Consider the following 24,134-nt stretch of genomic DNA (forward strand, 5'->3'; position numbering starts at 1 on the left):
AGGCACTCAGGACTGTGCACACTGGAGGGATATGTGGATATCCCCAAAGCTTGCCGGGGTGGGAGAAAGCCGCCAGAGACCTGGCTGCGTCTCTTCTTCACTCTCCGCACTCACTTGCTACATCCAGTAAAGCTCCGCGTCTGCCCCTGACCCCCTCCACTGCCCTGCCTTCGCCCCGCCTCTGCCACCGCTCGCCTGCTTGGGCCAGCCCCTCTCTCCTCTCTGCACAGGTGGTGCTTAGTCAGTCCCTCTGGAGGCGTGTGTGTGTGTGTGTGTGTGTGTGTGTGTGTGTGGAAGACCCCTGTCTTCCTGGGTAACGGGTGGACTCAGTGACCTCTTCCTGGTTGTGTGACCCTGTCCTCACAGATGTGCTAGCCCTGCTTTGGCTGAGAAGATGTGAAAATGAGATGTCCTCAGCAGCTAGTGAGTAGAACGCCCAGGACTAGTAGAGGTAGCTAGTTTTCTCTTTTGGAGAGTAGTCCTAGCTCTGAGACAGACTGAGTCTGCGAGGGCGGGTGGTGCAGGCTCTGACTTCCTGGTTCAGATGCACACCCCCCCCCCCCCTGCCCCGCGTCCTCAGGGGTCTGATCAGACATCAGACTTGCTACTCCCAGGGCGGCAGTCGCCTGCTGTCCTGCTCTCCTCGGAAGTGGTGGAAGCTGGGCGCAGTTTCATGGATGTGCATTCATCTGTCTGCTGTCTCTTCTCGTCTTTTTCTAGCTTGCTTGCCTGTGTTTTTCTGGAGCCCCTTTTCTTCCCAGTGTTGCCTGGGGTCAGAGTTCACCTGGTGACTGATGTGTTTTCACTGGGGCACATACAAGGTCACTTGAGCCTCGCTGCTGTTAGGAGCCTGACTGTGAAGCCTGGAGACAAAGCCATCATCGAGAGCAGCGTGTTAGAAATGAGACAGACTGCCCGGGCCTCACTGGACACAGATAGGCCTCTTGTTCTCAGCCTTTGCTCAGCTCCTTTTCACAAGTTAGTGAACGCATAAAGCCTCAGCCACGTTCACAGTTAAGTAAAGCACTTGATTTTTTTGTTAGTTCGTGGGATTGGCTACTAACACAATGACGCGGAAGGCTACTCTGACCCTGCTGCTGCTTGGGGTGCTCACATCGCTGCATTCTGAGATGGCCTTGACTCTCTCTCAGCTTGGATGCATGAGTTCGCAGTGTTGCATCTTAAAGACGTTGCTAGTCAGCTTGTTTTCCGTCCTGCTTCTCCAATGTGAGTTTCTTACATTTTGAAGCTAAGAAAAGCGATCAAGCATTTGGATCCCTTGAGATTCCTCAAAGCTAATTCTAAAACAAGTTGGCACCCTCAAATTTCTGTTTCTGTATGTTTTCTAGATAGTTTTATACATTTACAAACTTACTATGAAAGTATCAATTTGGAAACATATTTTACCTTAAAAAGATTTGGGCTCCTATGGACATATATTTATTTTACAGCTTGTTTTTTAATGACAATAAGAGTTTTGTTTTCAAAATGATTCTTATTTTATCAAGGTAATTATTTTAACTGTAAGGTCAGATTTAGACTGGAAAATGCCCAAGGCGTGACTTTGAAAGCAGCAGTGGTCTGAGGTGGCCCGTGCAGACATGGGCTCTGTGGGGCTTGATCCGCAGCTCACTCAGTGCTGGGCTCCCGCCTGGCCCTTGTGTCCACAGGCTGCTGGACAAGCTGACGAAGGCTGAGATTAGCATATTAATAAGGGGCTGGCTGCTGGCCTCCCTCCTCCCTCCTCCCTCCTTCCTCCTCTCCTCCCTCCTCCCTCCTCCCTCCTCCCCTCCCTCCTGCCCTGAATGAATCTAGGAACACAGGCCCGTGGGTCACGTTACTGGTGACTGGCTGGTTTCTTTCTGTTCGGTGGCCTAATCTGGCCAGGATGGTCTGTTTCAGATTGCGGAAGCGGGAGGAGACTGTGGCAGAGGCATTCTTCAGCGGCTGCGGGCTGCACAGGAGCAGCACCTCCCGGGTGTGCCTCGAGCTCTGAGAGACAGAGACGGAGCCAGGGAAGCTTGGTCGCGGATGGAAGCACAGGCTGTGGGAGCGCGGACCTGGGACTTTGTGTGCGGACTCCGGGCTTGGTCTGTGTAGCGCTGAGTTGATGTTGCTGGAACTGGCGGGCCGACAGGCCCTGCAACCAGCAGGGGCCGGCTGTATGGAGAAGAGCGGCTGTAGCCCATTCCCAGTGTGTTGGGCTAAAGGTATAAGTAACCTAAAAATCGGTTTGGTTTACATTTTATTTACATTCACACTTTGCACTAAAACGGTAAAGAGTTTTGTAGAATTTATTTCAAATAGATTTACAGTTAAATTGAAGGGGAAATGAGCAGTGATGTGGTGTGGGTTTGCAGCTACTGCAGGGAACCAATTAGATAGCTTTTCAAATAGTAAAAGGATTTTTGTGGAAATGCATTTTAAGTGTGTAAACTATCTTTTTTATATGCTCTGTCTGTTGTCTCTTGAAGTTGTATGTTTTATTTTTTATTTTAATCAAGACATCCAATCTGTTCTATGATGTGGAAATTTTAAAAGAATAATGAGACTAATTTTAACTTAAATAAGACTATAGAAAAAGAAGAGTAGCATAGATTTTCTTAAAAGTTGGTTACCTTCACTCCCGTAAAGACGGTATATTTATTTAAGTTGACAATCCATGGTACTGTCAGGTGGGCTGGTCATTAGCGTCAGCAACACTGAATAGAGGGCTTTCCATTCTACAGTTGTCAGGGGCTTTATTTGTATAAAAATGTAAATAGAAAATGTAGCATGTTTATTATAATATTTAGGGCAGTATTTGGGGAGCATGCTTAGAAGTTAAAAATGCCATAAAATCCATGCAGATATAAGACCAAAACCTTTAGCTGCTTTGCTCAAAGTAGGAGTGGATATTCAGCCTGGAGACAAGTCCTCAGGGAAGAAGTTAATGAAAGTATTCTTACCTTACAATATACTATTTCAGTATTATGGGACTGCACTTCGGAAGTATTGTTACAGGAGGCTCCTGTGCTGGTGAAGGGCGGTGGGGTTAGAGAGGTGCCACAGGGAGATGGCGCAGCACCAGGCCGCAGCGGCATTGTTAAATCGCTCTCCTTTCTGAGGGGCCTTTAATGTTCTGTGAGTTCTTTTCTAGGCTGTTAGGCATCTAACACATATGACACTAGGACTGTTAGAGTAGGGTGCTATCTGAACAAAGCACCCGTCACTTTGTTAAATAATTAGGTATTCAGAGTAAAGATTTTGCCGAGTTAATTCAAGCTCTTGAATGTTAAAGGGCTTTGAGTTTGGGAACCTCAGGACTGCCTATTGAGCATGAGCAGTAATGAGTGTTCAGAGGCAGAGTTCTGTGCTTGTGGGACATTTTGGTCTTTTCCTAGACCTGCTGGGGCGCGTTTGCATGGAGCCACCTCCATTGTGTGGTAGCGCCTGTTGGTACTGACCCTTCAGAGTAAGGCTGGCACCTCACTCACCAAGTCTGGGCTGGATCTCAGACCTACGGATCCAGTAGCAATGGGGTATGAAATGGTCAGCTACTACGTTTTTAAAAATTCAAAGTGACTTTAGAAATACGAACTTTGAAGAGAGATTGCAGTGTTTTTGCTCATCCTAAAGCAGTTGAATTGAAGCAATCTATTTTTTAAAGTTATTTTTGCTAACTGACAGAGCAAATGAGTAGAGGCATTTTTAACTGAAATACCATCTTAATAAGAGGTTGGGGTTGGGCAAGAGATGGAGCTTACGTGTGTAGAGGATGGAAAGAGGGACAGCTTCGGGTCAGAGTCAGTCTCTGGGGCTAGAACAGGTGTTTGGGCGGAATGGTTCTGCTTTTGGGTCCTTCAGGACGAAGGAGCTTGTCCCCTGCCCCCTTCTGGGGGCTGAGCATGGGCCTGCCCAGTGAGCTGTGCAGGCGTCGGTGCACCTCTTCCCCGCCGGGCTGTGTACTCACCAGGACAGGCAGGCAGGGGAGCTCGGCTTCACGCTGGTCAGTTCTTGTTCTGTGATAAAGGCAAAGATGGGGTGGGGCGTAGGAACTGGCTGCACTGGTGTTGTCAAGTATAGAAGCTACTGCTTTTAGATAAATACAGATCTAAAGAATATACAAATCTGTTTGCAGTTAGACATCCAAACCTCACTTTGATTTTATTAGTCACATTAACCTCAAAAAACAGCAGTGTCCCAATTTAGGAGGACGCATAAAATACTTACTAGAACAGGCTAAAAATAGTGGAGCAGACCTATATTGTACTCTGAACTGAAACTAAGGCATCCTGGGAACCCTCTGGGGTCTCCTCGGCCATACAGTTTGCTGTGCTGTGAGTGTGGTGGGAGGGAGCCCTCTTAGGTCCTGCCCTCGGAAGATCAGATTTTCACGTGTTTAAAAGGACTTTGTTCTAACTAGTTCAGCCACATCACAGTGTCCTAGCTTAAAGAGTTTAATTCGGAGTGTTGAAGAAAATGTCACGTCCACAGGCTGGGCCAGGACTGAATGCAGAAAGCCCTTTGATGGTATCAGTATCTGCATTGTTTGTTTCATGTTTTGAAACACTGGGAAGGATTACAGAGGTGCTAGAAAAAAAGGCAGGTGAAAACTGACAATAAAAAAGAAGGTAGTTTCCTTGAATTATGAGGTGAGGAAAGCGGAGGCTTGAAGGAGGTTGAGGAAGGGGGCTGACGGGCTGGAGGAGGAGGGTTTACGGTGAAGAAAGGGCAGCTCTGGTCTGGGAAGAAGTTCGGGGAGCTCTCCAGCCAGGGAAGAGTGAGGAGGGTCCCCAGTGGTTGGTGTTTAGGGTGCAGACGCTGCGAACCTGAGCCCTGCTCATGCCCCCTGGCTTCTGCTGTTTCCGGGTGCGCGGCTGCAAGAGGCCGGGGTGTGCGGCTGCAAGAGGCCCGGGTGTGGGGCGACCGGAGCGGTCGCTTCCCGGGGCAGGGTCCCAGCTCCCTGCCGCTTCCTTTCAGACTGTCCAGGCGATTGTGAGGCCCACACATTTCACGTGGATTTTGACTTGAGACTTTCACACATACTTTTGTTTAAAATGATAATGAGTTTGGGGGATGTAAACGTTCCTCTTCCTTACATTTACATTGGCCAGCAGACATGGTAAAAGATGTGACTCTGCATATGGAAACACTGGGCGAGAGCCGGGGCCTGCTCACCAGGTTGACGCCAGCCTGTGTACCTCTGAGGTCTGCTTGGTTAAGTTTTTTTTTTTTTTTTTAAGAGACAGAGTACTGCTAGGATATCATCTATTAATTTTTTTACTGTAAAAGTCTTACTGTTTTTTTAAAGTAGACTCATTGAGAAGGTAATCCCAGACTGTTGAATATTCTTTGCATTTCATCTTCTATATAAGTTCATGATGGGATGGTATATTGGTGGCATGTTTTCAGTTTTGAAAAAGTCCATATTTTTTATAGGGCAAGGTTTAAGAGGAAATTTTGAAGGACCATGTGTGCTAGACTCGGTTTTGGATTTAATAACACATTTCAAACATACCAGAGGCAATCGTAGTGAGAATGGTGGACTGTGAGTGTCACCGGAAAGCTGCTTTGGGGGCCGGGCTGGGCTTCTGAAGCACTGATGAAGGGGGTGGGCCTGAGGATTTCCGTTGGGAGAGCATCCTGCTTAGTGCGCCCCTTTCCTCGGCCTGGAGAATTCAGGTCACCCTTCTTCAGCGACTGTCATCATCTGGTGACGGCTACTCTCAGCTCACAGGGGAGGCTTTCTCCTCGCACTTACAGATAAGGAACCTTCGTAACCGGAGTCTCCTAGTGGTGAGGGGGGGCCAGGCACAGTTCTTAACGTTATGAAGCGATGTGCTCCCCTCTTTAATCAGATGTTGCTCAGATGGCATTGCTGATACCTCTGAGCTGTACCGCTGTCATGGCATTTCCAGCCTGTTCAGTTCAAGTCTCTGAGGTCGTGTTGGGCTCATTCTTTTAAATGTTTATTCTGCGATTGAGCTGAAGTTTTAGCTGTCTTGTGATCCTAGGGTGTCTTGTGATCCTAGGGTGTCTTGCCCATAGAAAGTGAATAAATGGCTCAAGGCAGAGATGATTTAGTCTCGATATTCTGAGGATTACACCTCACCAGTGAAAGTCTTCAAAGCCATAACGATTGACATGCTATTGTAATAAATTATATTCCCCATTGTGCTTTGCCTACATATATAGTTTTTTCCCGTTTTTTTAAAAAATATTTTTTTGTTGATTTCAGAGAGGAAGGGAGAGGTAGCAAGAGATAGAAACATCAATGATGAGAGAGAATCATGGATCAGCTGCCTCCTGCATGCTCTGCACTGGGGATGGAGCCCGCAACCTGGACATGTGCCCTTGACCGGAATCGAACCCAGGACTCTTCAGTCCGCAGGCTGACTTGACGCTCTATCCACTGAGCCAAACCAGCCAGGGCAAGTTTTAAAAACTTTACTGTGGAAAACTTCTGGTGAACCATATACTAACCACTAGGATAATGCATCCTGGTACCCCTCATGGGGATTGGGCGAGATAAGGCCCCCCCCTTGGCTTCCGGAACCCTGGAAGGAGGCTTGTGCCCAGCCATGGCGGGAGATGGAAACATCATTTTCTGAGGAGCCTGGTCCAGAGCACAGGCCGTTCTCACACTTGGGGGCTCTAGCTGATGGCTCTGTCTCTAGGTCATGGAGCCTCCTTCAGGCCCAGGGTTCCTGTGTTTAAAGACAGCCTCTGCCTTCAAAGCATGAGACCAAAATAGAGACAACCAGAGAAAGCAAGGATGACCCAGCAGGCAGCAGGAAACTAAGAGGAGACAAACAGGCACGTCTCAGGGCACGATCTCCAGGAGCCAGGAGCAGAGCACAGACCAACAGGATTCTTGAAAGTACATCAAGACCAAGGCAGTGGGAAGTGGCAGCGCAGAAACCAGCTCGGCTTGGGGAAGCATTGGGAGGTCGTGTGGAGAATTCCTCAGAACCTGGCCTGGAAGGACGAGTGGAGGGGAAGAAAGACATCGGGATGGCAGATGCAGGAGGGTCCAGCATCCAGACAAGAAGAGCCCAGAAAGGAAAGGAGAAGCGCATCCAAGAAATGACGCAGGAACGTGTTCTGGAACCAAAGGACCAGGGTTTCTGGATTGAAGGCTCCCGAGTGTGAAGCCCCGTGGCTGCCTCTCAGGCTGCCTGCCCTCCTGCCAGCCCTGAAGTGGCCTTCCCTCGGCTCTTACAACATGGAGTGCAGCTCGAGCGACAACTGTCAGTTTCCATTAGTGCTCACACAGTTGTCATTAAATCACGTGTGCGTGCGTGTCCTGAGTAGACCGAAGCTCTGAAGGGTAGGATTTTATGCATACAGATATGTGTGTGTCTATATGAAATTGACCATCCATACCACACCTCGGTCCCAGTGCCCAGCTAGAAGTGGACTCCCTCAACCTCTGTAGGATTAGTGAGTGTGAGGGAGGGTGGCACATCATTTGCCTACAGAGGCATGAACAAATGAATGAGTGAAAAGGTGGGTGGAGCTCTAATAAACTGCAGCTGCTCTTGGCCAAGGACAGTAGAGCGCAGTGACGACTCTGATAGGAGAGTGCTGTCCCTCAGCCGTGTATGTGGCCCGTGACAAGTCTCAAAGCAAGACGGAAGCCAGCAAACCCTGCAGAGCGGGGCGTGGTCTCCAGAGCCTGGTCTTCAGGTGCACTGCCTGGCTGAGGACCCCGCACCGGCCATGTGGCCACGGACAGTCGCTTCTCTGTTCCCACCCCTGGGAGTGGGACGTATGTTATTCTGAGGATGAAGTGACTTCACTCCTAAGTAGGACGGGCCTGGCAGATGCTGCGCAGCGTCAGTGCAGCCCTGTGTGCCCTCCTGAAGGGCGCTTGCCACAGGCTGTTTGGATTTTGCAAAGGTCCCTGAGAGAGAGCAGCCCCCCTCCCCCCACCCCCAATCTTTTTCCCAAAGGTACACCGACTTCTCCTGAGGACTACAAAGACTCAGTTTCTCTACGAGGGTCTAGCTTTCCTTCAAAGGTTTCAAAGAGCCAAAATCAAAATGTCCCTCATGTGTCCCCCACCCTCACCCCCAGCCAGAAGGCAGATGGGGATGGACGGAGGTTTACTTCTCTTTCCACAGTCAACTTCCTGAAGCTAAGGCTCCTGCTTGCCCACCCTCTTTCCCTCCAGGCATGAAGTGCCTCCTCCATTCTGGTGAGAGTTCAGGCACTGAGGCCTGTGATGTTCCTCAAACTGGATTAATCTCTTACTTCCTGCCCCCTCCCCCCAGCAGACAGTGTCTCCCTCTGTGCTCCTATCGCAGCCAGCGGGCCCTTCGGGAGCAGGCAGCGTCTGGGCCCCTGTGGTCCGCCTGCCTCCCGGTGTGTGAGGCCCCTTCGGTTGCGATAGGCGGCTTTGCTGGCTTTCCCCGCGCGAGTTTCGGTCTTGCCCAGGCTTTCCCTTCGCGCTCACATGCAAGTCCTGTCCTACGTTAAGAAATTCGGTGGTTTCTGTCTTTAGGTTTGGTTTGGTGTGGTTTTCTGCTGTGAGCGTCTGACTCTCCTGCAAGGGGACTGACAAAGCCGGGGCTTTGTTGTGCCTGTAGTTGTTTCTCCTGAAGCCGAGTAAGTGTAGTGACTACTCACTGGATTGTTACTGTGTGAACAAGGATCCTGTGTCTCAGGTGAACGCGTTCACAGCGGCAGCAAAGTTCCCATTCCTGCTGTTCCTGCGACACTGTCCCCTCATTAGAGGCCCTGGCGAAAAGGGGGCACGCTACATTGTTTATAGAGAACACAGTGGATTTTTGACAGAGTTGAAATAGGACTCCTGGCCTTTTAAGAGTTTGTATAATAAATATTATGCTACGGTGAAGCAGGTCCTGCTCTGGGGGCGGGGTAGGTGCGGGGGAATAGTGACTGTCTTGCTGGCCTAGGTCTCAGTTCTCAAGCCGGGGAGAGGCTATAAAACTGCTCTTCATGTGATCACCAGCGGGTCCCCAGTCGGTAGGCTTCAAATATTGCACGGTGAAAACCTTTTTTTTCTCTTACAGAATATGACAGGTACCTAGCATCTAGCAAAATAATGGCAGCTGCTTACCTGGACCCAAACTTGAATCACACACCGAATTCGAGTGCCAAGACGCACCTGGGTACCGGTGCGGAACGGTCCCCGGGAGCCATGGAGCGAGTGCTAAAAGTCTTTCATTATTTTGAAAGCAACAGCGAGCCGACCACGTGGGCCAGTATTATCAGGCATGGAGATGCTACGGATGTCAGGGTAAGTGCATTTCCTAGGAAACAAAGTCAGTGTGTGCAGGTACATGTTAATAGCACTCACAAACAGATATAGCAATGCTTCTTATCCCATATTACAGAGATGTTAACTCTTTCTTTATAGTATTCATTCTACTCATGTGTGCCTGACCAGAGTGTAGATTATTGTAAAATTTCTTAGGAAAATAATAACCGAATTATATATTATTTATATAATGCCATCAACTTGTTTTTCTCCCCTGGTTTTCTTTTTAATTCTTTAAAGGACACAAAAAACACAAAGCAATTAAAACAGCCTCTGATACTTATGAAATAAAGTTATTTTCTAGAAAGTGTAATTTTGAAGGTATTTGCATGACTCCAGATAGGATAGATTCTTAAAAGTTGTTGACTGTCTTCTACATACCAGATATGGGCCAGGTTCTGGAGATAGCAGAGTCCCCTGCTCGCACAGCTCCCAGTCTGTTGGGGAGATGCCCAGGACCTTCACTGAGTGCAGAGGTGCTTCTCCATGATTCCCAGAGACGAGGAAGCCCAAGGCGGGGCCCTGGGTGTGCGAGTGGCCTGGGCAGGTCTCCCCTGGGCGGTGTGTGAGAGTCCGTGAGCCTGTCCAGTCAGTGCTGCTTCTCTGGGGGGCTCCTGTGGGTGCCCCCGAGTCCTGAGGACATGGAGCAGCCTGGCGAGGGGTCACGAGGAAGGGCAGCCAGAGACGCTGGTGCTTCTCCTGGGTGCTGATGGCCAATAGAATGATAAGGAATGGTGTGTGACCTGCACTTGCACTGTCTGGGCATGGAAGACAGACGTGAACGTAGACGACTAGATGGACAGACGGGAGCTGTAGCCCCAGCGGGCGGAAGGAAGGCGGCACACTGAGCTGCTGTGGGCAGAGATGAGCTGTGCTGCGCAGGGTAGCGGTGTCAGTGTGCGCTGGGTTGTGAACTGGCAGAGCTGAGGGCACGGACAAAGACGCCTTTGTGGGAATTTGAAAGAGGCGCCAGCCCGTCCTGTGTAGCTCAGGGAGCTGAGTGTTGGCAAGGAGAAGCTGCAGAAGTCGCCTGAGAGAAATACTTAGAAAAGAGGTCCCTTCCCCTAGGCAGACTCCCACCCTGGAGCTTGGGCCCCTGGCTGGGCACCCTCTGGTGGGACACAGCCTGCCCCGGCCTTCCGGGTCGCCCTGTCACAGATGCCTGGCCTTGAACCCAAAGCCAGATAGGACACTTTATGCCTAACCTGGCTCCACCCACCCTTCTTGTCCTGTGTGGGTTCTTTAGGAAGCTGTCCTTTCTCTTCCAGCCTGGTCCTTTGTTCCCTCCCCTGACACTCTCCTGTGCTGGACACAGAGCTTGTCCCGACGGAGCAGTCTGACAGGGAGGTTGGCTGCGTGCAGGCACCAGGAGCGCAGCACACGACCTGCCTTAGTGTGGCCACTCGGGGTCCTCGCAGTGTTTGTATGTAATGTTCCCATCCTATGGGGAGGGCTGGGCGCTCCTTAATGGTGTTGTCGACAGCACTGTGCTCTCATGAAGAAATAGGACCCAGTGTGGGACTTTTAAGATGTGTCTTACATCTTAAGTTACATCATAGCTTCAGATAATTGTGAGTTTTTAAAAACCAGTGGTTTTCTCTAATAGACATTTATGTGTTAATAGCAGCATCATTTAAAAATGTATTAATGGCCTAAAAGGTTGGGAAGGTTTCGGGGACGGTGACTAGCACACCCTCACACAAGGGCAGTGAGGGTTTTGTCATTCTCAAGTGAGTATCCATGTGTGCCTGTTCATAGATACATGTGCCTGTGACTTCACACCTGTGCAGGTACCGCGAGCCAGGCCTGCACTTTCCTCGCCACAGCCCCAAAACCGGCATTTCCCAAGGACTTGCCCTGCTGGCCTCTTTCAGAGATGACCTTCACCTTCTCTCAAACCCTGGGCCACAGGTGTTAGAAGCATCAGCTGTGGGGCTTTGTTAGGTTGCTGCATATTAATCTGTGGAGCACAGAGAGTGGTTAGGCCCAACTTCATATTGCATCAGTATTATCAGAAATATAGCTTAGTTGTATGTTCCCAAATGTGTGTTTTTTTAAAAATGGTGTTAGTTCCAGCCGGGTCTCGAATAATATGCTGTCCTTGGTTCAGAAAGTGTAACGCCCCCTGGGGCCTGGTCCTCAGCAGTGATGCCAAGGAAGGGTGGCAAGGTGGGCCGGTGCGAGGGGCTGCAGACGGTGTTGTGGTTCCCATGCCTTGTTTACCAGCAGAGAATGGGAAGAGCCTCTTTTTGTTTTAACTTTTTCCTGTTCATAAAAATGCTATCCGAGGGAAAAGAGTCCAAGGTGAAATTCACTAATTTACTTACCTTGAAACGCTTTTACCAAAGGTTTCTGATAATTGATGAAAAGAAATGACCATTGCATTAGTTTTTAGCACATAGTTTTTGGTGTAACAGCTGCTTTTGCGGGGATGTTTTCAGGGCATCATTCAGAAGATCGTGGACAGTCACAAAGTGAAGCACGTGGCCTGCTACGGATTTCGGCTCAGTCACCTCCGGTCAGAGGAGGTGCACTGGCTCCACCTGGACATGGGCGTCTCCAGCGTGAGGGAGAAGTACGAGCTCGCACACCCGCCGGAGGAGTGGAAGTAAGATCACACGCCTGCTGCGGTCGCTCTCGCTGGCCTGTTTCCTGTGTTCAGTCACGCACCAGAGGGTGAACGCGTGAGCTTTCTTTTCACACCAGTTGCCGTGGCGACTCCTGGGTGAAGTTGGCCGGTAACTGTTCGCCAGTGACCTGTGCTAACTTGTGTTCAGTCTGCCTGGGGCACCGCTGACTTCTGCCGTGATGGTCTGTTGCCGCTCCCCCTTCCCTTGTCTGTGCTGCTTGTTCGGACTCCACTCCGACAGCTCCGGCCCACTCCCCCGTCAGTTCTGCGGCACCCTTTACTGCAGCAGGACTTGATGCGCCCAGGAGGCCACATCAGCGACCTCGGCACTGGGCTGCATCGCCTGCTCTGTGGTCCGGGGCTGAGTAATGGATGTGCGCAGGAGGCATTACAGCAGGAAGTGACCGCCTGCCGTGGTCGGCAAACCGGGCTCGCGAGCCACATGCGGCTCTTTGGCCCCTTGAGCGTGGCTCTTCCACAAAATACCACGTGCGGGCGCTCACGTACAGTGCGATTGAAACTTTGTGGCCCATGCGCAGAAATCGGTATTTTGTGGAAGAGCCACGCTGAAGGGGCCAAAGGGCCGCATGTGGCTCACAAGCCGTGGTTTGCCGAGCCGCAGTTTGCCGACCGCTGGCCTAGTGCCTCGCGCGAATGAACTGGCGCTTCAGGGGAGCTAGAGGAGTCCCTGCAGTTGCACTTCCCTGTTCTCACCTGGTGATGGTGGTAGGAGGTCGTATGTCTGACAGTTACACTGGAGAGAGATGGCTTGTGGAGACAGGCCCCTTGTTTGTCGCCACTGCAGGAATAGAGGAGATTGTGACTGTAGCGACAGTCAGATGGCAGCAAGCTTCCTGTGAACATCGGCATCAGTTCTACATTTTCAGAGAAAAACTAACATGTTTAGGTTCATAAACCTCTAGTTGAATTAAATCTTGTGCCAGTTAGAGTTTATTAAAAAAATGACTTGTATTTTCATATTTACCAATTAGCAGGAACTGAGTGAACAAAATATTCCGTGACAACATAGTTTGTTTGGTTTGACCTCCAGCTGTTTAGTCTATTAATCAAATAAGTGTTTTAAAACTTCAGACTATCTTTCCCTGTATGCTCTCAGTGGTTAGAGCGTTGGCCATGCACTGAAGGGCCTTGGGTTCAATTCCCAGTCAAGGGCATGTACCTGGGTTGCAGGCTCTATCACTGGCCCTGACGTGTGGGAGGCAATCAGTTGATGTGTTTCTCTCACATCGATGTTTCTCTCTCCCTCCCTCCCTCTCTCCCTCTCTCCCTCCCTCCCTCCCTTCCTCCCTTCCACTCTCTCTAAAAACAAAAATATCCTCAGGTGAGGATTAACAACAACAAAAAAACAAAATAAAAAAACCAAACAAGACAATGCGTGAGCTGCAGGAACGCAACTGTGTGGATGGATCTTAGCCAGACACCACTGTGTGACAGACATAAGTCCCCGGACCACGCACTGCTGTGTCCGCTCGTTTTTTGTTAGGTGATTTTTCCTCCGTCTTTAAAGATGACATGACGTGACATGCTGCTATAAAGTTAAAAGCAAAATAACCCTAAAAGTGCCGTTGGGAAATACCCGCTGGGGAAGACAGCATGGGCATATAGCTGAAGAGGCAGAGGGCAGTCGGCAGTCCAGAGCCCCTGCAGGGGGAGCAGCCTTCCCCAACCCCGTGAGACCCCAAAGGAACCGGGGCTGACCTGGGGGCTTCCTGGTGCACACGAGCCCCGTCCCTGCTTCCTTCTCAGCTGGTCCAAGAGCTTGCCCACCTGTCATGGGTCCCTGGGAGATGCCAGTTAAGTAGCTGGTATTGGTAGCACCTGAGTCAGCCAGAAACGTTTAAACTGCGATGCCATACCGAGTTTATAATGCAGCAAAGGGTGTTACGCAGTTTTGAGAGGTTTTTTTCAAACAGATTTAAACTTAAAGTTTTATACTTGGATAATTAAATTCTAGATAACTGAATTTTGATAACCATTTCAGTTATCTGGAATCCCCTAGGTGGAGGGGATGGTTTGGCTTCTCAGGACTGGCAGTCCTTTCAGATGGTGAGTCGGGGCTCGGAGGGCCAGGTCCCAGAGGAGGCTCCCTTGGCATTTGAGAGAGTGTCGGGGCTTTGCAGAGCAACTGAAAAAGAAAATCCTTTTCATTGTTGCCAAGATGTGGGTCACGTCCTCCTGTTCACCGTGTCCCTGCTCACTGGGCTCACAGCTCACTCTGCAAAGAGGGTTTTTCTCAGATCTTTACAGGAGAAAACTCTTAGCTGGAGGAAAGGCGTCCTTTTCTGAAGGGGACAAAGAAAACGAGAACTGGGAGTGTAGGGCATTTCAGATTGTATTCTGGTACAGTTTTTTTTGTGTGTGTGCTCTTGAAATGACATTCCCTATGTGTCCTTAATTTGAAAAGCCAGTGTTTTGTTGTAATACTGAGTTCAACAAGAGATCTTAAAAAGACTGACAGCCACAAGACAGTAAGCAGGAACCTCTGACACATTTGGAAGTGACACCATTAAAAACCAGGATGGACTTCGGAGTGTGCTGATTCATTAAACATTCACTGATGCTTCTGCACCAGACACTGACCGACAAGGAAGATGAGCTTCTAGTCTGTGCTGGGCAGCTGGTCTTTACCAGCCAAGCTTCCTAACCCAGTTTCATCATTTATCAGGGACGTGCCAGCTAAAATCACTGCACTATTGCAATAAACAAACATCAGTGTGACCAAATGAAAAGGTTAGAAATGCCAGGGAAAATGAGGGTGTAGAGGAGCCAGGACACCCCATGCTGCTGGTGGGAGTGTCAGCTGATACATCGCTTGCTTATTCACTGGCTTGGTGATACTGCATAAAGCTACAGTGTGTACAGTTATCATCCAGCTGTGCAGCTCCAGTGGCTACGCAGCAGAAAGGTGTACATGTGCTCCCCAGAAGATGTGTGGGAGTCTTCCTTATGGGAGACACACACACACACACACACACACACACACGAGAGAGAGAGAGAGAGAGAGAGAGAGAGAGAGAGAGAGAGAGAATGAGAATTCGAATTCGAATTCTGGTGAAATCCGTTTCTTTCAACCATTCTTGAAGCTTGGCTTCCTGAGCAGATAGATTACTTTTTTTATGCTTAGAGGAATGAAAAAATGAGTGTTTGGCATTATTCCAAACTAGAGGCCCGGTGCAAAAAAATTTGTGCACTCAGGATGGTCCCTCAGCCCAACCTGTGCCCTCTCACAGTCTGGGACCCCTTGGGGGATGACCACCTGCTGGCTTAGGCCTGCTTCTCCGGGGGATCGGGCCTAATCTGGTAGTCAGGTATCCCTCTGGCAGCCCAGGAGCCCTCGGGGGATGCCCACTTGCCAGCGGGGAGCAGGCCTAAGGTGCAGTCGGACATCCTTAGCGCTGCTGAGTAGGCGGTAGAGGCTCCCACCACCACTGTACTGGCAGCCGTCAGCCTGGCTTGTGGCTGAACAGAGCTCCCCCAGGGGGAGCACACTGACCGCCAGAGGGCAGCTCCTGCATTGAGTGTCTGCCCCCTGGTGGTCAGTGTGTGTCATAGTGACCAGTCATTCCCAGTCTTTCTGCTGTTAGGGTCAATTTGCATATTACTCTTTTATTATATAGGATAGAGGCCTGGTGCATGGGTGGGGGCTGGCTGGTTTGCCCTGAAGGGTGTCCTGGATCAGGGTGGGGGTCCCACTGGGGTTCCTGGCCAGCCTGGGTGAGGGGCTGAGGGCCGTTTTCAGGCTGGTCAAGCCTCCCAGTGGGATCCCTCACCCCTTGGCAGTGTGGCCAGCCTGGGTGAGGGGCTGAGGGCTGTTTTCAGGATGGCCACACCCCCTTCAGGGTGGTGGTCCCTACTGGGGTGCCTGGCTAGCCTGGGTGAGGGGCTGATGGCCGTTTTCAGGTTGGCTGCACCCCCCGGCGACCCAAGCTCCCAGCCTGTCCTTTTTTTCTTTTTTTTTTTTTTCATCAGGTATCTGGGATTTATTTATCTTCTATAATCGAAACTTTGTAGCCTTGAGCAGAGCCCAGGTCCGGCCAGGGCAGGCGGGAAGCTTGGCTTCCTCCATCGCTAGGGGCAACGCAAGCCTCCTGCTCGCTCCAGCTCCGTGGCAGCCGCCATCTTTGTGACAGTGATGGAGTGATGGTTAATTTGCATATCACTCTTTTATTAGATAGGATAGTCAAAAAATGGAAACAACTCAAGTGGCCATCAGCAGTTATTGGCTGAATGGTTGTGTGTGTCACACTTTTCAGCTTTGAGCAAACTCCAGCTGCTAGATGCGGGCAAATCTCATGAACATGTTGGTGAATGAAGGGAGCCAGGCACGAAGGGTGCCCCTGTGTGAGTCCCTGTGGGTGAGGTCAGCCATGTGGAGCGTGCGAGGGCGCGGCCCCAGCAGCAGTGGGCGGTGGCTAAGGGCTGGAGGGCTGCTGGGCTTCTCGACAGGCCCTCTCTTGCTGAATCGTGGAGCTGAGGACACTTACGTGCTCGCTTTTGTGCTGAAAAATAAAACATTTACAGATTAGTTATATTTTAACTTATTTTTTAAATATTTCAGAGTAATTGGCAATGCCATACACACCATCATATTGTAATTGTAGCGATGAATTGAGGAAATTACTGATTTCTGATTGTTCTATTGTGTGCATTACTTTTTAGGTATGAATTGAGAATTCGTTATTTGCCAAAAGGATTTCTAAACCAGTTTACTGAAGACAAGCCAACTTTGAATTTCTTCTATCAACAGGTATAGGGGGGTGATTTAATAGACTTTTTTTCTTTATTTCTTTGAATTTTACTTATTACATAGCTTTATTTTAAGAATTAGATGAAATCTAACATTTGGGAGAATATAAGTTTGTCACTCTTAGCTAGTGAGAACTTAGGAACTTTGGACACTTGGTGAATTTTTGTATGGTTGGGCAACTCTTAACAGATAATTTTATGTGGAGACAGTAAGTCCTAGGTGACACAGCCGTCGTCCACTCTCTGATTCAAGTTTAGTTCACATGCCTGAGTGTCAGCATGCTCAGTAGATGCAGACTTTGTGTCAGAGCTGACTGCACCTGTATAACCTCAAAAGCAGTTTCCATAATGAAGCTAGGTTGGCTTTTTTACACCAAGAGGAGCTTGCTGTTCGCACCTGACAATATTAGTTAGGCCATAAACACATGTGGCATAAAGGAACCAACACAATTTTACAACCGAGTAAATCTTACTTGTTAGTATTAGTGAGCTGTGCCCTCAAAATGTCTAATGAATAGCAGAGACATTTGAACTACAATTTTGCCACTAAATGCACTTTTATTTCTTTTTTTTTTTTAAATATATTTTATTGATTTTTTACAGAGAGGAAGGGAGAGAGATAGAGAGTTAGAAACATTGATGAGAGAGAGAAACATCGATCAGCTGCCTCCTGCACACCTCCTACTGGGGATGTGCCCGCAACCAAGGTACATGCCCTTGACCGGAATCGAACCTGGGACCTTTCAGTCTGCAGGCTGACTCTCTATCCACTGAGCCAAACCGGTTTCGGCCACTTTTATTTCTTAATCATTTTATTGATAGTCAGTGTCTGTTCTCAACCTGAGTGGCAGCACCCGGATGCCGTGGGCTTTCTGTGTGCGGGCGGTGCGCAGGGACTCTGGTGTCGTGATGCGTTTCCTTGTGTGTTTGCTGTGCCCTGTTGTTCTGTTGAACTTCACATCTGGGAATCCTGAGGATCTAGATGGGGGAGTGATGGGCATCCCTGAGTGTTATCTCTTATTATTCGTTCTGTTTCAGAAGAATCTGTGTTTCTGTTGTTTTGGCTTTTTTATCAGGTTAGATATGAAGGAATCATGTTTAGATTCTCTCTACCACCATTCCCAGAGAAGCGGGGAGGGAACTTACAGTAACCTCCCTTACTGTTGTTATTTATTCTGAAAGCTCATCTGTACTCCCCTGTTCCTTGTGTCCCATGCTCTGGGATGGTGTCGTGAGGAAAACCTGTCAGTGGACGTAGTGGGTGTTGGTGGCTGACTTGTTGGACATTGTTCCGTGGATGTAGAGTTTCATTTAAAGATGCCCCAAATGGGATTCCCAGTGTGAGACAGGTGAATGATTCACTCAATGTTTTTGACCCATTTTAGAATTTCTGAAAGATATTAATCAGCACACTATAAATAAACTAGAATCTTGTGATAACTTATTCACTATAGAGCAAGAGTCTATAAAAACAAGTTTTGACACTAAAGCTAATGGCTCATTCTAAAACAAAACTATTGGCTTACCCTGAAATAGAGTTTTCCCTTTGCCATATAGTATTTTATTCCTCTTTCTCTCTCTGAACTTGGACTTGTTAAAAGTGTGACTATTTGGTTGGTAACCTCTTGCAAGCAGTGGTGGCCATTGGTTTGAAGGGCTGCGACAATGTTTAGTCAAGAAGTATTTGTATTGCCCGGCCGGCGTGTCTCAGTGGTTGAGTATCAACCTATGAACCAGGCGGTGACGGTTCCATTCCTGGTCAGAGCACACGCCCAGGTTGTGGGCTCCATCCCCAGCGTGGGGCGAGCAGGAGGCAGCTGATCAATGGTTTTCTCTCATCATTGATGTTTCTGTCTCTCTCTCCCTCTCCCTTCCTCTCTGAAATCAATAAAAATATGTATTTTTTTTTAAAAAAGAAGGTATCATATTAGCTGAACTTGTACAGAAACCATTAGCATTATTGAAATTGTTGGCTCTTAGGATGCCTGGTCTGACATGAAGTTGTCATTGTTTTGTCTACAGATATTTTAAGATTTAGATGAGTATGCCCGTCCCTTGGCTCGCAACACTGAATGGAACCCCATGACTTAACCCTGGTGTGGAAGCTAACCGCGCCTGGGGAAGTGTGCCTGATGCCGGGCACTGATTTCTGTCGTCCAGTCTTCCTTCCGGGCTTCGGGGTCTGTGGACAAAGTTGTTAGCTGACAGAGTATTCGGAAGAGAGCAAAGCAAAACCAAACTCTCCTGTGGGGGCCAAGGCACCGAGCTGACAGAACCAAGTATGGAGTAGTTTAGGGCTAATAGTTTCTGTTAGAGCCCTGGCCGGTTTGGCTCAGTGGATAAAGCGTTGGCCTGTGGACTGAAGAGTCCCAGGTTCGATACTGGTCGAGGACACGTACCTTGGTTGCAGGTTCTTCCCTGGCCAGGCCCTGGACGGGGCTCGTGCAGGAGGCAACCAATCGATGTGTTTGTTTCACATCGATATTTCTCTCTGTCTCTCCCTCTCTTCCAGTCTTTAAAATTCAGTGGAAAAATACCCTCAGGTGAGGATTAGGAAAACCAAAAACTTCCTGTTAGAGATGTGAGTGGGTTTTATATTACACCCTGTGCTGCATTCTATTGCACAGTAAGATGAAAAACTCAAATGTAATACATGAATTTGGTTTTGATGAAGGAAATAAAGCAAATGATTACATTTTCCCACCTGAAAATAGTGTTTAAAAATCATGGGATTAATCTTTAAGACAGCCTTATGGTGATGTGTTTTCCTCGACTGGAATTGATATTCTGCTGTGTGGAGAGTGGTCTGCTAATGGGAGAGTGGAGCTCTGTGTGGAGGGGAGAGCGTTTCCCTCCACGGAGGTTCCCCCGGTGCTTCCTAGCGTGAGCATCAGTGCAGGCGCTGAGCCCGTCATGGCCGTCGGAAAGAGGCGTATTCCCGGCTTCACCTGAACAGGTCCTCCCGCGGAGAGGTGCTCTGTGGTCGCGTGTACTCATTGTGGGAAGGCATTTGTAAAATTCTGTTAGATTCTCCTCTTTGCATGAGATGTTGAGCATGTTCTATGATTTTGCAGATGAATCACAGGTGGTGGGTAGGCGGAAGCACGTCAGTTCACTGGATGTTGAAATATGTAGATGTTCCTGTTCTTGCAGGAAGGTCCAAAAAATGCTGAAGTTTGAGTTAGAAAATATGTCCACTGCGAATTTGCATGGGAAGAGGGGCTCCCCTCCAGTTTTCCCTTCTGACAGCAGGAAGGGTGTAGAGCAGCGCGAAGCGATTCTGACGAAGTTTGTTGTTTCTTAAAGTCCTGTGTGCGTGCTCACAGGTTACACCAGCTCTCAGGAGGAGAGGCTCGTGTTGGATCTTTCACTATTATTTTATTATTCATCTTCATGTCCCGCATCGAGCGTCATTACTGACAGTATGTATACAGTATGCAAAGGTGAACATCTATTGGATGAGTAAGTCTAAGATGTATTTTTTTAAACAGCATTGTTTTCCCATTCCTTTGTTGCAGGTGAAGAGTGATTATATGTTGGAGATCGCGGACCAAGTAGACCAGGACATCGCTTTGAAGTTGGGTTGTCTGGAAATACGGTAAGGCGCTAACTGCACAGTCTTTATGCATCAGTGGCTTTTGTTCTTTTGGGAAATGACTCAGGTATTTTCCTTTTCTCATAAAGATTATCAATAAAATATTGAATAAAATGTGAGCGACAACTTGAGGACAATTCTCTTGCATGTCTGATGCAGTTGCGCTGTGATGTGGGCCTCCACCTGAGTGGGTGTGGCTCCGACTGTGTGCGGACCCTTGAGGGAAGGTGACGTTCAGAAGTAGTGAATGTAGCTGGTCCCTTACGGCTGGAATCTGTGCCTCGTCTTTCCAGAGAGTCAGACCTGCTTCCCCTTAAAGGGGAAAGGAGGCTGTTCAGTAGAAATAGCCTGGGTTGCCCTGGCCGGGTGGCTCAGTTGTTGAGTGTTGTCCTGACCACTGAAAGGTCGCATTCGGTTCCCAGTCAGGGCACATAACCAGATTGTGGGTTCAGTCTCCAGTCAGGGTGCGTGTGGGAGGCAACCAATCAATGTTTCTCTCGCATGCTCTCCCTCTCCCTTTTTCTCTCTAAAAAATTAATAATAACATTTTTTAAAAATAGTAAAAATTTCAAAAAAAGAAATAGTTGTGGGTTAATCCATTGTGCTTCATTAGGATGTGGGGACATGCTGCGAATTGGATTCGTTCTGTATTCGAGTTCATCAGAATGTCTGTGGCTGAGCCACGGGGTAGTTAAGTCCCTCCCACCCTTACAGTTTTATCATTGGACAACAGACATTCTTTACACGTGTGTAAAGCTTCCTATCTTTCCTGATTGTAGGCGATCGTACTGGGAGATGCGGGGCAATGCACTAGAGAAGAAGTCTAACTATGAAGTATTAGAGTAAGTATCACACGTTGGAAACGAGCCTTCTGGAAGCAAATATTCAGAACTAGCTCATTCTTCAAATTGTAGTTTTCATTAGTTGAGCTTTACTTGAAAGTAAATATTATTTAAAACATTCTAGGAACTAATGTAGAAGTTTCTAGAGGGTGTTGGGGTGGGGGGCAGTACTTGATATCTGAGATGGTTGTCTACTCCATGTTTTGGAGAAGGAGTGTGGGCAGGTGGGGGGCTGCTGATCCGGCAGCAGGCTAATCCAGGAGGGGAGACCAGCTTTTGTGAAGGCACAGAAACTCGATGAGATAACGGCTGGAAAACCGTCACTTTGTTTTGGATAGAACACCTTGCTCTGAGGAGACAGTTGGGTTACTCTTGATATTTTTATTCTAAAAATCATCAGATCCAACTTTAGAGAATGGGAAAAGCACTATCTAGAAATTTAAATTTTCACCCTGGAGTCACATCGGTGCTGCAGATTGGAAAAGATGAGAAATTAGAGAAGTAAATGGAAACCAGGGGCTTCGTGAATGAGCAGATAGATGAAACAGGGAAAGTGTGTTAGGGAGCCAACAAGCATGTTATAAAGATGGAGTGAACCCCACAGTAAAGACCGGTCAGTTCGTAGAGGAGAGGGTTAGACTTTGGGTGTAGGATCAACCACATGCACTGGCGTGATTTCTGTATGACACTGCTGACCTCCATGTGTTTTTAAATACTTTATATTCAGTTTATTTGTTTCCTTATGTGATTCTGAACAGAAACCTGTATTTCACTTTTCTCCCTGATCTTTTCTGCATGCCCCTGGTCTCCTGACATTCCTTGCTGTGTCCAGGCTTTATTTCGTCTTACCAGCACATGACTGCCACCTAGTGGCCAAAAGCCCTGGGCACTTGGTCCTCAAAGGAAAAAAGAAAGCTCCTTGCCCATCCGTTTCCTTGGCCAGAGTGCTGGAGCTCTTGTAATGCGATTTATTTGTAGCCCGATCTAAAGAAAGCTACCGGCTTCCAGCATTTTCACACCCTCAGCCTTTGTCCTCAGCAAATCCCTGAATCTCTTGCTTCCTGTGTGAGCCTGAGATGATGAACCTCGACTGGGTCAAGGTGTCCCTTACTCAAAAAGTTCAATTTAAAAAAGAATCCGCCTTTAGGATTAATTCACAGTTTATTTTTTTAAACTCCCATAGTCTGTTCCCCTTTTGTTACCTAACCCGGCCCATCTGCAAGTACAGCATTGCCCCCTTGACATGGAGTTGGGAGAAGAGCAGTTTACCTGTACATTGCCGTTTCAAAGAGGCAATATTTAAAATGGGTTTCCAGTAAATGTTCAAAGAACAAAAGACTTTCTACTTAAACCACATTGCATTGATGTCTTCTGCGTATGTGTAGATCAGCAGTCGCCAACCTTTCGGACCTCACGGACCACCAGTGGTCTGCGGACCACCGGTTGGCAACCGCTGGTCTAGATGATGACTAGTCCTGTCCCTTTGGTGGCCTTGCTGGTGAGCTGGAATGTTGTGTCCTTCCTTCCTGGATCGCATGTGCAGGGATAAATAGGTCACACTCCTGGCCTCTTGCAGTAGTGTCATTCTGTTCATTGACTTGGTATTACTGTTACAAATCTTTTTCTATTTCAGAAAAGATGTTGGTTTGAAGCGGTTTTTCCCCAGGAGTTTACTGGATTCTGTCAAGGTAATTAGAGTTCACTGTATCACAGTCAGATGGCCACTTACTCACACCCCCTGTGATAGGCGGTTTCCTCCCTCGTGTGTAAGTTGTGATGTTGTAGGCACAGCTTCCTGCTCCTTACTCTTCAAGAGTGTCAGAAGCTGTCACAGCTGAGGAGACAGGAGACTCGAGTAAGTGAGAGCCTGACGGTCAAAGGGAGGAGTGCACAGTGTCCTCGGTGGACAGACAGTGGTGCAGTGGATAGGGCCGGACCAGGGCCACGGAAGGTGTCCACTCGGGTGGGGCTCTGGTGTCTGCTGGTTTGAGAAGTTGCTCTCCAGTTCCCAGGTGATGAAATGAAGTGCTTTCTAGAGCAGCAGTGTGCGCTCAGTGTCATTCTTGGAGAAGCAGTAATTCTCATGTCCGATTAGCAGGTGCCAGTGCGGGCTTGGCACTTAGTCAAGCACAGAATCCCCGGCTTAGGAGTCACTCAGCACTCCATTGTGGGCATCTGCTGCGTGCCAGGTTCTGAGCGTGGACGCCAGGGAGAGTGAACCTGGTGTCTGCATGAAAAGTTCCCATCTGATACAGGCCCCTGTGGGTAGGCTGAGAAGAAGCAACCCATGCTCATGGCAGCAGCATTTACAGTAGCCAAGACAGGGAGCAACTTCTGTGTCCATCGATGGATGAATGGATAGAGAAGATGCACACTCAGTGGAACAGTACTCAGCCATAAAAAGATCCTGCCCTAGCCGATGTGGCTCAGTGGATAGTGTCGGCCAGCGGACTGAAGGGGTCCCAGGTTCGATTCCGGTCAAGGGCACATGCATGGGTTGTGGGCTCGATCACCAGTGGGGGGTGTGCAGGAGGCAGCCAATCAATGATTCTCTCTCATCATTGATGTTTATCTCTCCCTCTTCCTTCCTCTCTGAAATCAATAAAAATATATATTAAGAAAAGCAGCAACAGCAGATCCTGCCATGTGATAGCATGGCTGTTCCTGGAGGGCAAGTGCTGGGTGAAATCAGTTAGAGACAAATACCGTGTGATTTCACTCCTATGTGGGATCTAAAGTCCAAATCCCAAACAAAACAGACCCAACTCATAGACACAGACAACAGATGGGTGGATGCCAGAGGCGGGGACGGGTAGTGAAATGGGGGAAGAGTCAAAAGGCACAGACTTCCAATTACCAAATTAATGTCCCAGGGATGTGATGCACAGCACGTGATTGCAGCTGATGAGACTGTCTTGCATATTTGAACGTTGCAAAGAGTAGCTTTTAAAAGTTATCTTCTCAAGAAAAAAATTTGCAACTCTGTGAGGTGATGGGTATAACCAGACATTGGGGCCATCATTTTGCAATATA

The 24,134-nt window shown here is 48.5% G+C and overlaps 1 protein-coding gene across 5 annotated transcripts in view; it reads left to right on the forward strand.

The window, feature by feature from the left end:
* Positions 1 to 1,821: 1,821 nt before the first annotated feature.
* Positions 1,822 to 24,134, forward strand: part of PTK2 (protein tyrosine kinase 2) — a gene marked incomplete at its 5' end in the record, with an annotated part of 91,781 nt that continues 69,468 nt past the window's right edge. For 3 of the 5 annotated variants that reach the window (XR_013997089.1, XM_081111449.1, XM_081111450.1), the window contains 7 exons: positions 2,111 to 2,210; positions 9,021 to 9,247; positions 11,710 to 11,876; positions 16,578 to 16,665; positions 20,183 to 20,262; positions 21,039 to 21,101; positions 22,735 to 22,789. Coding sequence is in view for 3 of the 5 variants with exons in the window: in XM_081111449.1 (XP_080967575.1) it covers positions 2,111 to 2,210; positions 9,021 to 9,247; positions 11,710 to 11,876; positions 16,578 to 16,665; positions 20,183 to 20,262; positions 21,039 to 21,101; positions 22,735 to 22,789 (780 nt within the window). Of the gene's footprint in view, positions 2,211 to 9,020; positions 9,248 to 11,709; positions 11,877 to 16,577; positions 16,666 to 20,182; positions 20,263 to 21,038; positions 21,102 to 22,734; positions 22,790 to 24,134 lie in introns of all 5 variants that reach the window. The other 2 variants (XR_013997088.1, XM_081111448.1) reach the window with 1 other exon arrangement.

This window comes from Myotis nattereri, assembly GCF_964212035.1.
Source record: "Myotis nattereri genome assembly, chromosome: 17".
In the NCBI taxonomy this organism is placed as follows: domain Eukaryota; kingdom Metazoa; phylum Chordata; class Mammalia; order Chiroptera; family Vespertilionidae; genus Myotis; species Myotis nattereri.